The sequence below is a fragment of the Lagenorhynchus albirostris genome, chromosome 10 (genome assembly GCF_949774975.1).
Source record: "Lagenorhynchus albirostris chromosome 10, mLagAlb1.1, whole genome shotgun sequence".
Classification (NCBI taxonomy): Eukaryota; Metazoa; Chordata; class Mammalia; order Artiodactyla; family Delphinidae; genus Lagenorhynchus; species Lagenorhynchus albirostris.
This window is the reverse complement of record NC_083104.1, coordinates 45564032-45578645: the sequence shown is the minus strand read 5'-3', so window position 1 is coordinate 45578645 and position 14614 is coordinate 45564032. Positions and strand designations below refer to the sequence as shown.

General features: G+C 60.2%; 2 protein-coding genes across 9 annotated transcripts in view; one reads left to right on the top strand and one right to left on the bottom strand.

The window, feature by feature from the left end:
* HHATL (hedgehog acyltransferase like) overlaps positions 1-6810 on the top strand; it is a 9145-nt gene extending 2335 nt beyond the window's left edge. For 2 of the 7 annotated variants that reach the window (XM_060162260.1, XM_060162259.1), the window contains 10 exons: positions 51-118; positions 350-781; positions 906-1100; positions 1468-1677; positions 1909-2080; positions 2632-2776; positions 2893-2928; positions 5670-5871; positions 6274-6418; positions 6605-6810. In XM_060162260.1, the coding sequence (XP_060018243.1) occupies positions 51-118; positions 350-781; positions 906-1100; positions 1468-1677; positions 1909-2080; positions 2632-2776; positions 2893-2928; positions 5670-5871; positions 6274-6418; positions 6605-6729 (1730 nt within the window). In that variant the 3' untranslated portion in view covers positions 6730-6810. The other 5 variants (XM_060162262.1, XM_060162261.1, XM_060162258.1 and 2 more) reach the window with 5 other exon arrangements.
* Positions 4455-14614, bottom strand: KLHL40 (kelch like family member 40). 2 transcript variants are annotated; one of them, XM_060162266.1, is made up of 6 exons: positions 13184-14614; positions 11533-11693; positions 11163-11270; positions 10784-10965; positions 8455-8601; positions 4455-7594 (listed from the first exon to the last, which is right to left on the bottom strand). In XM_060162266.1, the coding sequence occupies exons 1-6, from the start codon at positions 14339-14341 to the stop codon at positions 7494-7496; spliced, it is 1857 nt and encodes a 618-aa protein (XP_060018249.1). In that variant the 5' UTR covers positions 14342-14614; the 3' UTR covers positions 4455-7493. The 2 variants fall into 2 exon arrangements, with proteins under 2 accessions (XP_060018249.1, XP_060018248.1); XM_060162265.1 differs by having other exon boundaries at positions 10780-10965; positions 13184-14609.

Below are 14614 nucleotides of genomic sequence, written 5' to 3'. Positions count from 1 at the left end.
TAGAGGCAGGTGTGGGTGTGAAGCGCCCTGAGACCAGACTCTGTTCTCAGGTGGGGCCCACAGGAAAGCCTTCCGGGAGTCTGTGCGACCTGGCTGGGAGTACATTGGCCGGAAGATGGTAGGTCCCCCCACAGCGCAGGGTCCCTGACCGGGGTCTCTGATCCCTGGCCCATCTCTCCTGTCCCAAACCCTTCCCTGCTCTCCCCTGTTCCCAATGGTCCCACATAACAGAGGGCTGGCAATGGGGAAGGTCTCTGGCTTGAATTTTCAGCATCTTCAGTTTCTCCACTGGCCCCTCCTCTGTCCTCCTGGGGCCAGATCAAGCCTGCCTCAGACCCTGCTCATTTAGGAAACAAACCGAGACGGGCTTCCGCAGGGCCTCCAGCACCATCCTCCCCAGGAACAACGCAGTAATGGTGGAATGTCAGGCAATGTGCTGGACAGAGGGGGAGCTCGGAGCAGCAGGGCAGCCCACGTGGTGCCCCTCATTCCTCTCTACCTACCTTCCTGGTACTTCCCTCAGAGGGGAAGGCAGGGACCTCAGCCGTTGCTCTCCTCTAATGCACAAGAAGACTCTGGGGGCAGGGAAGGGGTTGAGACTCTGAGCAGCCCAAGCGCCAGCCCACTCTGCCCCCGCCCCACCTTAACCTGCCTGGGCCCGCCCCAGGACGTGGCTGACTTCGAGTGGGTGATGTGGTTCACCTCCTTCCGCAACGCCATCTTCCTCGCTCTCTCCGGACACGTGCTGTTTGCGAAACTCTGCACTATGGTTGCCCCCCAGGTGAGCTGGACCTGAGCCCCCCCCGCCTCCCCCTCCCCCTCAGCCACAAGGGTTGCGGGGAAGCCATTGGGCTCCCACCTCCGTTCACATGGAGAGGTAGACGAAGCCTCCTCCCTGCCCGCAGCTCCGCTCCTGGATGTACGCTGTGTACGGGGCCCTGGCAGTGGTGGGCACGATGGGCCCGTGGTACCTGCTGCTGCTGCTTGGCCACTGCGTGGGCCTCTATGTTGTCTCACTCTTGCACCAGCCCTGGCTCTGTCTCGGCCTCGGCCTGGCCAGCCTCGCCTCTTTCAAGCTGGACCCCCTCATCTCCTGGCAGGTGTGTGCTGGGGCGGGGCAGGGGTGGAGGGTGCAGGGATAGGACCCCACACCTCTCACCCCATCCAAAACGTTTGCCTCCCAAGTCTCCCCAAGCATCTCCTTCACTTTCCCACCCGTCTTCAAGCCTCTGACCGTGGAGCGTGCCCTGCCCACAAGGTGGTCGCCTCCACCGCAGCAGAGACACGTCCAGCTCCTTCCCTGCTCTGCCCCAGCACTTATGAAATTGGCCCTCGGTGGCCAGTGTTGACGGGCGCTGGCAGAGAGGGTGACAGCAGGACCAGGCTGGGCCCCTGCAGGAGGCTGGGTGGGCTTCCCGGAGGCAAGGGGCACCCTGGTGAGCTGGCGGCCTGTTCTCTCCCATCCAGAGCGGGTTTGTAACAGGGACTTTTGATCTTCAAGAGGTGCTGTTTCACGGGGGCAGTGGTTTCACGGTGCTGCGTTGTACCAGCTTTGCGCTGGAGAGCTGTGCCCACCCTGACCGCCGCTACTCCCTAGCTGACCTGCTCAAGTACAATTTCTACCTGCCCTTCTTCTTCTTCGGGCCCATTATGACCTTTGATCGCTTCCATGCTCAGGTGAGGGGACACCCTGTGGGCTCCCAAGACAGGACTGCGCCCCCCCCCGGGCGGAAGTGAACGCCCCTCAGACCCCAGAGGGGCCCGTGTCTCCACTCTCAGCGTTGCCAGGATGAAGCCGCGTCTCCCCTCACCCTCGCATCCCCAGACAGCTAGCTCGTGACTCACCGCTCAGACAGGGCTCCTCGCGCAGGGCTTACCTCCCCCACTCAGACCCTAGCCGTCCCTCAGGTGAGCCAGGTGGAGCCGGTGCGGCGAGAGGGCGAGCTGTGGCGCATCCGGGCCCAGGCGGGCCTCAGCGTGGTAGCCATCGTGGCCGTGGACATCTTCTTCCACTTCTTCTACATCCTCACCATCCCCAATGACCTCAAGTTCGCCAGCCGCCTCCCAGACAGCGCCCTCGGTGGGTGCGCGCCGGGCCCAGAACAGGGATGGGGTCGGGGCCGCCACTTCAGAAGGACGGACCCTCTGCGCCCCAATGGCGGCGGAGTCACAGCTGGGGAAGCTGGCGCCCCGGGGGACAGCACCTATCGCAGGGTGGGGGAGCGGGGATTTAGCCTTTGAAACGCGTGGGACTTGGAGGTAGGTTTGCCCCGTGACGCCGGGCAGCGGTACCAGACAGAGGCCGCCCACCTCGCCGGGGCCTGGGGCTGATTTCCCCAGCCGGATAGGGTCTCCCTGGGGCCAGCCCCTCCCCCCAGGACGTGGGGGCGGGGCCTCCGTGGGGGCGGGGCCTCCGTGGGGCGGGGCCTCCGTGGGGCGGGGCCTCCGTGGGGGCGGCCGGGGCGCAAGGACACCCCCACCCCCACCCCGAGCTGGGGAGAGAGTGTCCGTAGGGGAGGGCAGGGCTCCACGCCTCCCCTGGATTTGGGAAGATCCGGGGAGGGATGGGGGACGGGGGGGGGGGAAGGTCGGTGTGATGCCCCCCGGGCCGTGACGACCCCTTGTCCCCAGCTGGCCTAGCCTACTCAAACCTGGTGTACGACTGGGTGAAGGCGGCCGTCCTCTTCGGCGTCGTCAACACCGTGGCGCGCCTCGACCACTTGGACCCGCCCCGGCCTCCCAAGTGCATCACAGCGCTCTACGTCTTCTCCGAGACGTGAGTGCGAGGTCCGGGGACTCGCCTCCGGGATCCCCACCTCCCCTTCGCCTCTTGCCCCAAGCCCCAGAGTTCATATCCTGGCTGATTCCCACCCGTATGCTCTCCTCCCACAGGCACTTTGACCGTGGCATCAACGACTGGCTTTGCAGGTGAGTTGGGGTGGGGTGGGATGTCACAGCCATCCCCCAGGTGGCTGAGCAGGGCCGTGGCCAGGTGGGTCCACGTCTTCAAAGATCACCTCTGGGCCAGAGGAAGCAGGGACGGAGGGAGGAGGTCATGGCAGAGGTCGAAGTGAAAGACAGAGGTTTGGACTTGGGTGGGGCCCCTGGAGGTGAGAGAAATGGAGTGGAGACACACAGCAGGCAGCCTGGACAGCACCTGGCCGTGGATTGAGGGCATCAGGAAGGAGAAGGCGATGACTCCCAGGAATTCGTGTGCCCGGAAGGACTCTGGTTGAAGGAGCCGGCAGAAGGGCCTGAAAGGAGCGGTCAGAGGAGCAGGAGAAAAGGCAGGACCGTGGGACACCCTGGAAGCTAAGGGAAGACCATCCTGGCATGGTAGGGGCAACTGGGTCAGATGCTGCTGGTGTCAAGGAAGCCAGAGACTGAGCGTGAGCGTGGGTGGCATGGAGGTTCTCAGCCTTTCCCTGGAGAGGCAGGGGCGGGGAGGAGTCGGGGCTGGGGACGTGGAGGACAGAGGAACCGCAGGGTAGTTCCCGTGTGGACAGCTCCTGGAAGAAGCCTGGTACTGAAGGGGGACACACAAAAGTGGCCGAAGGGAGAAGTGGGTGTTTTAAAGACGGGAAATAATGGGACATGCTTGGGTGCCGAGGGGAATTATTCAATAGAAAGGAGGAAGTTGGCAGCGCAGGATAGAGGGGTGATTGATGGAGTGAGCTCCCTGAGAAGGGGAGGAGGCGATGGAACCAGGCAGAGCTCTGGCTTCGGCCACGGAGGAGGAAGAAAGGCCAGTGTGGATGCAGAAGAATGGCAGGTGAGTGTGGAAAGGTGAGGGATTCCTCCTGAAAGCTTCAGTTTTCTCCATGAAGTAGGAGGCAGGGTCATCAGCTGAGAGACGCAGGGTTGGGGATGGAGGGAGGCACACAGATGCTGCCTCTCTCCTCCTGCCTAGATCACCACACCCATTCACGCGTGCAGGAGAGATGAGGTGGAGTAGCCACGGCAGAGCCTGAGAGAAGATGCTGGCCAGAGAAACCGTGGCACTGACAGCTCAAGTGGGGTTGGCGGTAGTGGGTTTACAGATTCTAATATGTGAAGGTGTGGGGTTTTTCCCATCAGGGCTTCGCTTCCTGGGTGCAGGTGAGGAGAAAGTGGGTGATTGGGCTTTCCCAGATGGGTGAGAAGGAAGAAGTGAGGGAGCAGGGTTTTTAGGTTATTTGTAATGATGACTCATTGAATACAGTTAAGAAGGGTGGTAAAAATAGGAGTGGGTCACAAGATGAGGAAGGTGGGGGGGAGGTCAATGAGATTGAAGAAGTGGAGCTAGGGAGTCAGGTCAGGTGGGGGGGGCAGGGTGAAGGATGGGAATTAGGAAGGAATCAAACAAGTGGTGCAAAAGTTGGGGTGTGGCCATGGGAGTGGGTGACTGAGGTGGGGTGGAAAAGAAACCATTGGTGAAACGAGGAGGTCAAGGAACAGAGAGGCTGGTTATGCAATGGGTCTTCTACTGAATTTATTTAACAGATATTTATTGAGTATCTACTACGTGCTAGGCACTGTTCTAGGCACTGGGGATACAGCAGTGAACATGACAAAGGCTGTGAACTCATGGAACTTACAGCCTAGTGGAGAGAAACAGACCATAAACAGGTTAAAAAAAAAGATAATTTTAGAGAGTGGTAAGTGTTATGAAGAAAATAAAAGAGTGTAATGGGGTAGAAGCTTCTTTAGTTGGGGTTCGGGTAGGCCTCTGTGAGATGAACTGAGACTTGAGTGATAACGAAATTTGGAGAAGAGAATTCCAGGCAGAGGGAACAACAGGTGCAAAGGTCTTGAGACAGGAGCCAGCTGTGTGTGTCTGAGTATCAGAAAGACCAGTAAGGGGACAGCATAGTGAATGAAGGGGAGAGTGGTGGGTGATAGGTCAGGGTGGGAGGCAGAAACCAGATGACGTGGGATCTTCTAGCCACAGGAAGGTGGTTGAGTTTATTCTAACTGTAATGAGGAGCTATCGCGGGAGGGTGCGATTGTGGAAGTGAGGTGAGCTGGGTTACACTGTTAAAAGATGCCTCTAGCTGCTGTGTGGACAACGGACAGTAGGGGGCAGAGGCAGAAGCAGGGAGATGACTTAAGAGGCTCTTGCAATGATCTGTGTGACAGGAGATGATCCCTTGGACTAGGGTGGTGTTAGTGGAGGTGATAAGCAGTGCTCAGGACCGAGTGGAGCCCGTATAGCATTTGCTGGTCTGGATGTGAGTGGAGAGGGGAACTGAGAATCCAAGATGGTACCAAGGCTTCTGGCCAGCAACTGAATGGATGGTGGTATCGTTAGCTGAGATGGGAATGAAGTAGGTTTGGGCAGGGATGGGGGAGTTGGTCCTTCATGTGAGATGTCTGGTAACAGCTGGATATATGAGTCAGGAGAGAGACTAGAGAGACAGATTTGGGGCTTGTCAGCATAGAGACAGTATTCAGAGTCTGAATGAGATCGCTTGGAGAAATGAAGGTAGCTAGAGAAGACAGGAAGTTCAAGGCTGAGCCCTCCACATTTTGAAGTTGGGTAGAGGAGAGGCAGCCACCTGAGGCCCAGGGTGTTGAATGTGCCCAGGATGATAGCGTTGAGGAAGCTGCCCCTGTTGTGTATCCCTTGCCCGTCTCCCACCTGCCTTTTCCCACACTCCCAGCGGCCCCTTTTCCCGCCTTGCCTGCAGGTACGTGTATGACCACGTTGGTGGGGAGCACTCTGAGGTGATCCCAGAGCTGGTGGCCACTGTGGCCACGTTTGCCGTCACCACTCTGTGGCTCGGACCTTGTGATACCGTCTACCTGTGGTCGTGCCTTAACTGCTTTGGCCTCAACTTTGAGCTCTGGGTACAGAAGCTGGCAGAGTGGGGGCCCCTGGCACGAATTGAGGTGAGCAAGGAAGGTCTGGGGCTGGGTTGTCTGGGGCACTGGAGGGGGTGGCACTACTGCTCTCTGGAGTCTTCCAGCCACACTTGGCTGCCAGGCCAGAACTTTCTCACTACCACCCCCCTCCGGGTCGTCGGGGCAATGGCCCCCTCTGTGGGTACCTGGCCCTCCCTTCCCTCCTGCAGGGTCTGGGGGCACCCAGGCCTGGCTGTGTTGTTCAGGCCCTGCCCTCTCTCCAGAGTTCAGTTTCCCATCTGTTAACAATGAGGGAGAGCTGACCGGGGACTCTCAGGGACACAGGCATATCCCCAGGACCCAGGTGGCCACCTAGGCAAGGCCTCTGACCCGCCACGTCCTCTTTCCCCTGGGCCTCTTACCTCACTGCCTATGTTGTCCTGGACCCAGCAGGCCTCTCTGTCGGAGCAGATGTCCCGCAGGGTCCGAGCCATCTTTGGGGCCATGAACTTCTGGGCCATCATCATGTACAACCTTGTAAGCCTGAACAGCTTTGAGTTCACAGAGCTGGTCGCCAAGCGCCTGCTACTCACAGGTGAGGGACGGGGGATACGGAATATGCCAGGTATCGACCTCAAGGACTGTGACCTCCTGAAATGTCCCCACCCCACCGCAATTCCCCAGGGACTCAGCAGGGAGGCACAGTCAAGCGGGGAGAGAGAAGAGTCACTGGGGGAAAGGGGAGCTGCTTCCAGGCGCGCATGACCTCTTCCCCACACAGGGTTCCCCCAGACCACGCTGGCCGTCCTGTTTGTCACCTACTGTGGTGTCCAGCTGGTGAAGGAGCGAGAGCGAACCCTGATGCTGGAGGAGGAGCAGAAGCAGGACAAAGAGAAGCCGGAGTAGGGGAGAGGGGCAGAGGGATGGGCTCTGCTCAGCTGTTCCTGGGAGGGGCCCGACTGATACAATAAAAGACTTTTTACCGCGCTTTGGCTCTCCCCTGCCCCTTCCTCCAGCAGTCTCCTGGCTCCCCGTCCAGGCTGGATGAGGAGCTGGAGGTTCAGGGAGGGGGCTCAAGCTCTTGGCGCAGACAGAACGTGTAGGAGACACACGTGGAGGGCAGAGACCACCGACCTTGGCAGCCCAGCCGCTGAACACAGAAGCCCCAGGTCTTCAAACCACCTGGCTGCTGACGCTTGGAGCACCTGATCCCAGACCCCGAGCTGCTGGCTCGGAAGGCACTTTATTCTTCTTACAGGAGACTTACCCAGGCTGCAAGGTGCACTCGATGGGGAACCACCCCCCCCATCTGACAGGCGAGGAGACTGAGTTCTGTGGGGAGTTTACGGGCACACACAGCCAGGCTGGGGCTGGGCCGGGATGCAGCCTGACCACCCCCCGAGGTTCTGCCTCCTGGACCAGGAACACGGGGAATATGGAGACACCGGAGAGGCCAAACGTTTCTCGTCCCTGCCCGAAAGGCTAGCTCCAGGCAGCGAATTCCCTTTCCTGGCTGAAGCGGCCCGTCGGGCACTGTGACGGGATGGGATACAGGTGGGCTTTGCCTCTCCCAGACTCCTCCCTGGAGCCCCCATCCCAGAAGGCCGGGCCTGTGTGGGCTGCAGCATGGGGGGCGCGCAGTCAGGTCCTCTGGGCGGGTCACAGCTTGGTCAGGCGCAGCACGTTGAGCCGTACAGGTAGGAAGGTCGCGCCAGAGGCATAGGCGATCTCCCGCAGGACCCCCTCCCACTTCTTCTCATCCTCATTGTACCTGGGGTGGGAGGAGTGCAGACACGGACGAGGAGCTCGGTCAGCCAAGTCCTGGGTGGGACCCAGCAGGGAGGGGTGGCTGGGTGCGGTAGGCCACCCCTGGGGAGTGCCGCCCCCCAGCCTCAGGCCCATCTCCAGGAAGGCCAGCTCTTGGAGAGCGCCCACGCTCTGGGAAAAGGGTTCCACCCCCAAAGAACACCTGCCCTACCTTCCAGGAAGAGCCCCCTCTCAGGAAGCCCACACTCCTTGAAGTCCACCTCCCTCCAGGAAGGTCTGCACCTCCCCAAATCCCTCCTCTTGAGAATTTCTGTACTCAACTCTCTGAGAAGTCCCCCTGGGTCCTGCCCTCCCAGCAGCACTGCCCTCTAGAGGCTGCCTGCAGCACTGAGCATCACTGAAGGTTCAGAAGCTGCCCCAGGCTGCCGAAACCTCTCCCCTCCACCCCCAGCTAGGACCAGCCATAGAAGCAATGGCTCTGAGAAGCTGGGATCCAGCTACTTCTCAATCCCGACCCAGCTCTCCCCGTCAGGAGGGAGGGGAGAGGGAAGAACTGGCTGCCTCTCAGGGCCTGCTCTGCTCCCTGGGGCCCGGTTCTGTGGGTCTGGGCCCCAACCTTGGCACCAGGTCCTGACTGACACTGTCGATGCCCCACAGGGGGGCGTGGTACCATGTGTGCAAACCCAGACTTTCCCAACAACCTGGAGAGACGCTGGGCTGAGCGAGGCATGTCTGCTGCCCTGTGCCCACAGGATTTCCTGGAAGAGGGATCAGCTCTGCCCACAGATGAGCCTGCTGGGCGCTGCGTCGGTGCCCAGCTGGCCTTGCTCACGATTCCCCTCACCTCCCTAGGGCCAGGCTCACCTCCAGATGTCGTTGAGCTCTGTGGGAACCAGCTCCCCGGATTCAGTCTCCAGTGTGGCAAAGCCGCCGATGGCATAGAGCGTGCCCGCCAGGCTGACCAGGCTGAGCGAGCTGCGCTCTTGTGGGAAGGCCTCAAAGGGCGCCCACCTGGCAGGAAGGAGGGGGCGTGAGGAGGTGCCTCACCCACCCCCGGGGGGCCGCAGCGAGCCCAGTGACTGTCGCCCGCCAGCACTCACAGCTTCAGCTGCTCCCTGCAAAATCCGACTCCCAGGCACCCGTGCTCCCAGCCCAACCTGCTTCCTGACCTCTCGGGAATGCCCCTGGTCTTCACTTCTTCCCCATTCTCTTGCCCCTCCCGTTTCCCTCCACTGTCCCCTTGTCATTCCATCTAACCTGCCCCATGAAACCCACCAGGGCTCTCCCCAATGTCCCGCCTTTGCTCCTGAACCAACTCCAGCTTGCTACCTCAGTGACCATTGAGACCGTCCCTTGCACTCCTGCCCCGTCCCTTTTCTCCCCTTCACGGCCCAGTGACTCTCAAGGTGCCTTCACTCCCCTCCCCTGGCTCCCGAAGTTGGGTCTTCATCCCTCCAAAACTGCTCTCGGGTCCCCAGCCACCACAGGGCTCTGGAATCCAGGGTCCACATATGCACTTCTGCTGATGTGACTTTCTTCACTTCCCACCTCCCAGCCTCACCTCTTGGGATTCCTTGCTGAATAATGCATCTGCCCCTGCTGCCCCCAGGGCTTGGGCCTCGGCTTCTCCCACTAACATCCTCTCCCTGAGGGAGCTTGTCCCCTCCGAGTACTGTCCCCCCTCCCCAGATCTCACCCTCGAGCTCTCTCTTTGCCCTAGTGGGCTCCTCCTGGACAGCCAGGCACCTCAAATCCACATGTTTTAACTCGACCCTCACTTTTCCTACCTAACTTCAACAGTTCTTCGATAAATGACCTCCTTGGGACTTCCCTGGTGGCACAGTGGTTAAGAATCTGTCTGCCAATGCAGGGGACACGGGTTTGAGCCCTGTTCTGGGAAGATACCACATGCTGCGGAGCAGCTAAGCCCGTGCGCCACAACTACTGAGCCCGCGTGCCACAACTACTGAAGCCTGCACGCCTAGAGCCCGTGCTCCTCAACAAGAGAAGCCACCACAGTGAGAAGCCTGCACACCACAACGAATAGTAGCCCCCGTTCGCCGCAGCTAGAGAAAGCCTGCGCGCAGCAACGAAGACCCAACACAGCCAAAAATAAATGAATAAATTAATTAATTTTAAAAAAATGACCTCTCACCCTCACTCAAAAGCATCCACCTCTCCCTCTCACCCCCACCATCCAATCAATTGCTACATCCTGTTCCTTCTGTCTGCTAAACTCTTGCTACTGAGTATGGTCCATGGACTGGCAGCGTCAGCATCACCAGGGAGTTTATTAGAAATATACTCTGAGGTCCCTCCCCACACCTGAGAATCAGAATCTGCATTCAGAGCGTGATCCCCAGGGATTCATGGGCACATGAAAAGCGCTGGCCTAAGTCTTTCTCCAGTGCATCCTCTCTGCCCCATCCCTGCTGTACCCCCAGCTCCAGACCACCATCACTTCTTGCTATACAGCTGTACCCCTGCCTCCTAGGAAATCCCTAATCTCTTCTCTACATGAGCTGCCATGAGGCATCTTAGGAAAACACAGAAGGGAGCTTAAAACCCGTCAGAGGCATTTCATTGCTCTCAGGATAAAGTCCCTCAGCCCGACTGCCCCCTCTCCAGCCCCAGTACCCACAATCCCCACCTCCCTTCACCCACCACACTCCATCCAACCCGACCAATGCCCTCTCCTCCAGTGAGCCTGCCTTTTTTCTCCTAAATGCCTTGGCACCAGCCTTCCTTTGCCTTTGGGCATCCTTCTCCCACCACCTCTTTAGCTAGCTGAGTCCAACTGGTCTGCCAGCTCAGTTTTCTTCCCGATCTCCCAGGGCAGGGCAGCTTCTGTCTCAGTCCCTGCTGTATCCCTAGCACCAGGCCAGTGCCTGGTACGAGTCTCTGAATGAGGAACCTGGCATCTCCGGGGAGCTCTCTCCTGCAGACCAGGCTGGCCACAACCCTTGTGGGGGAAGCCCACCTCACTGCTGATCAGAGTAGAGGGGCTAGTTCTGTGCTGATGTCCAAGCTGCACGGTGGAGACTCAAGACAGAGGCTATGTTTCCTGCCAGGGCAGACACAGAGAGGTCTGACATAGGCCCAAAGCCACACAGCCGGGCTGGTACAGTGGGGCCCTTCGTCCCTGGCTGTCCAGTGGAACGGGGGCAGGGAGGGGGGAAGCAGCCATACTTGCCGTCCACGATGTTGTACACCTCAGCTGAACTGGTCAGCCCTGTGTCTGTGACCCCAGCAGCCACAAAAATGCGGCCGTCATGGATGGTGGCCCCGAAGAGTGAGCGGGCAGTCTTCATGGGGGCCAGCTCCCTCCACTCGAACTTCTTAGGGTCATAGACGCACATCTTGTTCAGGCACTTCCTGTGGCGGGGCGGGGCGGGGGGGGGCGCAGTGAGTGAGAAGCAGGAGGCGGGAGCAGAGCCGCCTCTTCCCTTGGCCCAGTCCCTCCAGCTGCCTCGCAAGGCAGTCAGGACAGACCCCTGACAGCCTCGGGGAGACTCTGCTTCCGTTCTACCCGCCGACCCGGCTGCTGCACTCCTTCCTGGCCCGCGCCTCACCTGTCGCTACCTTTGCCGCCAATGACGTAGACAAGGTCCATATACGAGAGCACAGAGTGGCCGTACACGGCATAAGGCAGCGGGTCCGATTCGCCCCATTTGAACGACCTAGAGGGGAGGGGAGTAGGGCGCTCTCAGCCCCCGTCTCTGCATCCACCCACCACCCAACACATATTGGGACGCCCCCGATTCGTTACCGGAACTCCCAGACCTCTTAGCTCCTCGCTCCCACCCCACCTGCCAACCGCGCCCAGCCCCTACCCAAGCCCGCCTCCGCCCCTAGCCCTGGGCTCTCGCTCCCCCGCCACGCCCCGCCGCCGTCCCGGACCAGCCCCCAGGCTCCTCGGCCCCGCCCCCAGGCCGCGCTCACAGCCTGTCGTAGCACATGACCGAGTCCAGGCTGCGCTCGTCGTCCTTGAGCTCTCGGCCGCCGACCACGTAGATGGAGTTAAGAGCCTCTCCCAGGCCGAAGAGGCAGCGCGGCGAGGGCAGCGGCGGCATCCCCAGCCACTCTGAGTCCAGGTGGTCAAACTGCGGGCCGGGTGGCCAGTCAGCGACCGCCCCCCACGTCCCCCACCAACCCACCGCCCCAGTCCCAGCCCGGCCCCACCGCGGCCCCGTCTGGCCACCCCCAGGTCACAGAGGAGTCCGGGTCTCCAGGTAGGGCCAGCGCAGACTGGAGGCGGTGCCTGGAGACAGTGCCTCTCCTCCTACCTGGCGGAGAACAGCCGACCGTCCCACCCCGCGTAGTTGCCGGGAGACCACCGTTATAGCACCGTGATGGGGCATCCCATACAGAGCTCAGAAGGGGCCTCTGAGAGGGAGGCCTTCCCCAGTACAACTCCTGAACTGAGGCCTGCCTGCTCCCTGTTTTCCACTCCATCCCACTGCACAAGAAACATCCAAATACAGCCACTCACCCCTTAAAATCTACAGTGTAAGTCTGCGACCCTGTGTACCCCAACAGGTTTTTTTTTCTTTACTGGCGCACCCCTGCGGCTTGTGGGATCTTAGTTTCCCCACCAGGGGTTGAACCTGGGCCCCCGGCAGTGAGAGTGGAGTCCTAACCACTGGACCGCCAGGAAATTTCCCCCAACAGTCTTTTAATAACCATACTAGGGGCTCATCTTTTGGGAGAGTTTTCTGAGGGCTGAGCACTGTGCTGTTGAACACTTTATAACCATCAATTAACCTTCAGACAACCTTATCAAGCAAGGAAGAGTAATATCCCCATTTACGAACAGAGGCCCAGAGAGAATAAACAATGTGCCCATGATGTGCCTTGGCTGGTAGAGACGCCCCCCCCCCCACCCGCCCCAGCTTAACCCTGGCACCACAGTGCCCCTCACCCCTCTCAAACCTGGTCAGGCCTCACTCAGCACACCACTCACTGCAGGCTCCTTCCCATCTCTGTCTCCTGCTCACTGGTTCCCAGCCTGAAGCACTGCACCCTCCCCTCCATGTCTCCAAATTCTCCCAACTAGCAAGGCTCACACCTACATGGCCAGTCACCAGAAAACCATTCCTGCCCTCTGAGATCCCACTGTCACATTATAACTTGGACTGGGTGCCCCACTCTCCTGGTCCTTCCTAGGCCTCAGTTTCCCCATCTGTGCAATGGGAAAGCAAGGGAGGATGGTCCCTTTGTTTGAGACACTCCGTTCCACATTCCAGTCCCAGCCTCATGCATAGTTGTTGGCCAGGACCCCTACACTGACCTTGTTCTTCCTTCTCACTGTCCCTGACCCCACCCGCTGTGCAGAGCTAGGGCCTCCAACATATCAGACCGTCCTGAGGCTGACATCTCCCTGAAACTGAGACACCAAAGTTGTGCATCTTATTGTCAACCGCCTATAACTATCTTCAGCCTTCAGGCAAGCGGCTGTCAGTCATCCTCCCCGGTCTACATCTCAGCCTAGACCCAATGACATTCCCCAACAAGTAGACACAGGCCTCTCCTGGGCCCCAGGGCTGCCCAGAAATCAGAACTGGCCACGACCCTCCCAAGGCTGGCCAGGCACCTGCAAGAAGTAAGCACTCATGGGGTCCTCTTTGTTATCCTCATTGTAGAAAAGGCCCCCAGCCACGAAGACCTGGTTCTCCTTGGTCACTAGACTGACGTGGTTCTTGGGGATCTGGGTGGAGAGGGAGGCACAGTAGCACTCGTTGGCTGCCGGGTCATAGGCCACGGCGCCCTCCTCACTGATCATGAAGATGAGGTCCTGTAGGAACATGCCAAAGCGCAGGGTGTCATTGAGGATCCCGGGTAGGACGCGCTCGGCCTCCTCTTCATCCTCCTCCACCTTGGCTTCGGCTGTGCCCTTGTCAGTGGCCTTGGCCCCCGCTGCCTCTTTCCCCTTCTGCTTCTTCTTGCGCAGCACGGTGATGCGGCCCTCGTGTGCATCCTTCACCATCTGCACCTTGCGCAGCAGCTCAGGCTGGGCACGCACGAGAGGGTGGCGCTCCACGCGGCTCTCTAGGAAGGCGCGCGGCAGCAGGCGGCAGCGCACGCTCTCGAAGACGGTGGGCAGCGAGCGCTGGCGCTCAGCCTTCCCCTCGGCGTCGCCGCTGCTCGCCCATCTCATCACCGCCTCGAACACGGCCTCCTCCTTCTCCACGTTGAGGCCATCGCTGGAGATGATGGCGATGAGCTCGTCAGCCGAGAGCCCGAGGAAGTCGGCGTCGCGGGCCACCAGCGAGAAGCGCGCGCAGATGAAGTCGCGGGCGGCCACGGCAAGGCGCGCGCAGTCGAGCAGGAGGCCTAGGCGGAAGACCGCCAGGCAGTTGGCGAGGCACAGGCGCTTCTGGAGGAAGGACACGCAGATGGTGAAGATGGATGGGATCTGGAAGCGGTGCGCCGTGGCGAACAGGTCCTGCACGCTTGCCTCGTCCAGCGCGATCTCTGACGTGTACAGGTAGTGTAGCACCTGGGCCACCACGTCAGGGGACACCTCCTCCAGGCGCAGCTCGCCCGCGCGCTCGGGCTCGGCCAGGAAGCGTGCCCGGAAGTAGGGGCTGCAGGCAGCCAGCACCAGGCGGTGGCATGGGAACTCACGCTCACCCACCCGCACCACGCAGTCGAGGAACTTGCCGTGGTCCAGCATGTCCTTGAGCCCGTCCTGCAGGAGCGTCTGCTGGTACAGCCGCTGCTCCTCCGCCTGCTCCAAGCCCGACGCCATGGTGGGTGGCCTTCTCTCCGCACTCCCTGCCTTCTTGCTGGGTCGCGCACAGTCTACGCAGCTGTCGGAGCCGGACTATATATAGAGGTGGACTGGGCCCTGTAAGGCGAGCTGCCTGGCCTCCTGCACATGACGCAGAGGGGACAGCTGGGCTGAGGCCCCCTCCCAGAGCAGTCTTGACTCAGCCCAGGGGCTCATGGGATAGGGGTGGGGTGTCTCTGTCCTCCCTGAAAGATGAGGGCCTCGCTGTCTCATTTCTAAACGGAGCACAGA

Excerpts from the sequence above, each read along its gene's own strand:
- KLHL40 (XM_060162265.1), bottom strand. The coding sequence starts at position 14,341 with ATGGCGTCGGGCTTGGAGCAGGCGGAGGAGCAGCGGCTGTACCAGCAG. Across the intron at positions 11,694-13,183 it reads TGAGTGCTTACTTCTTGCAG|TTTGACCACCTGGACTCAGA; the intron begins GTGCCTGGCCAG and ends CCCGGCCCGCAG. Across the intron at positions 10,966-11,162 it reads GGCGGCAAAGGTAGCGACAG|GAAGTGCCTGAACAAGATGT; the intron begins GTGAGGCGCGGG and ends GCCCCGCCACAG.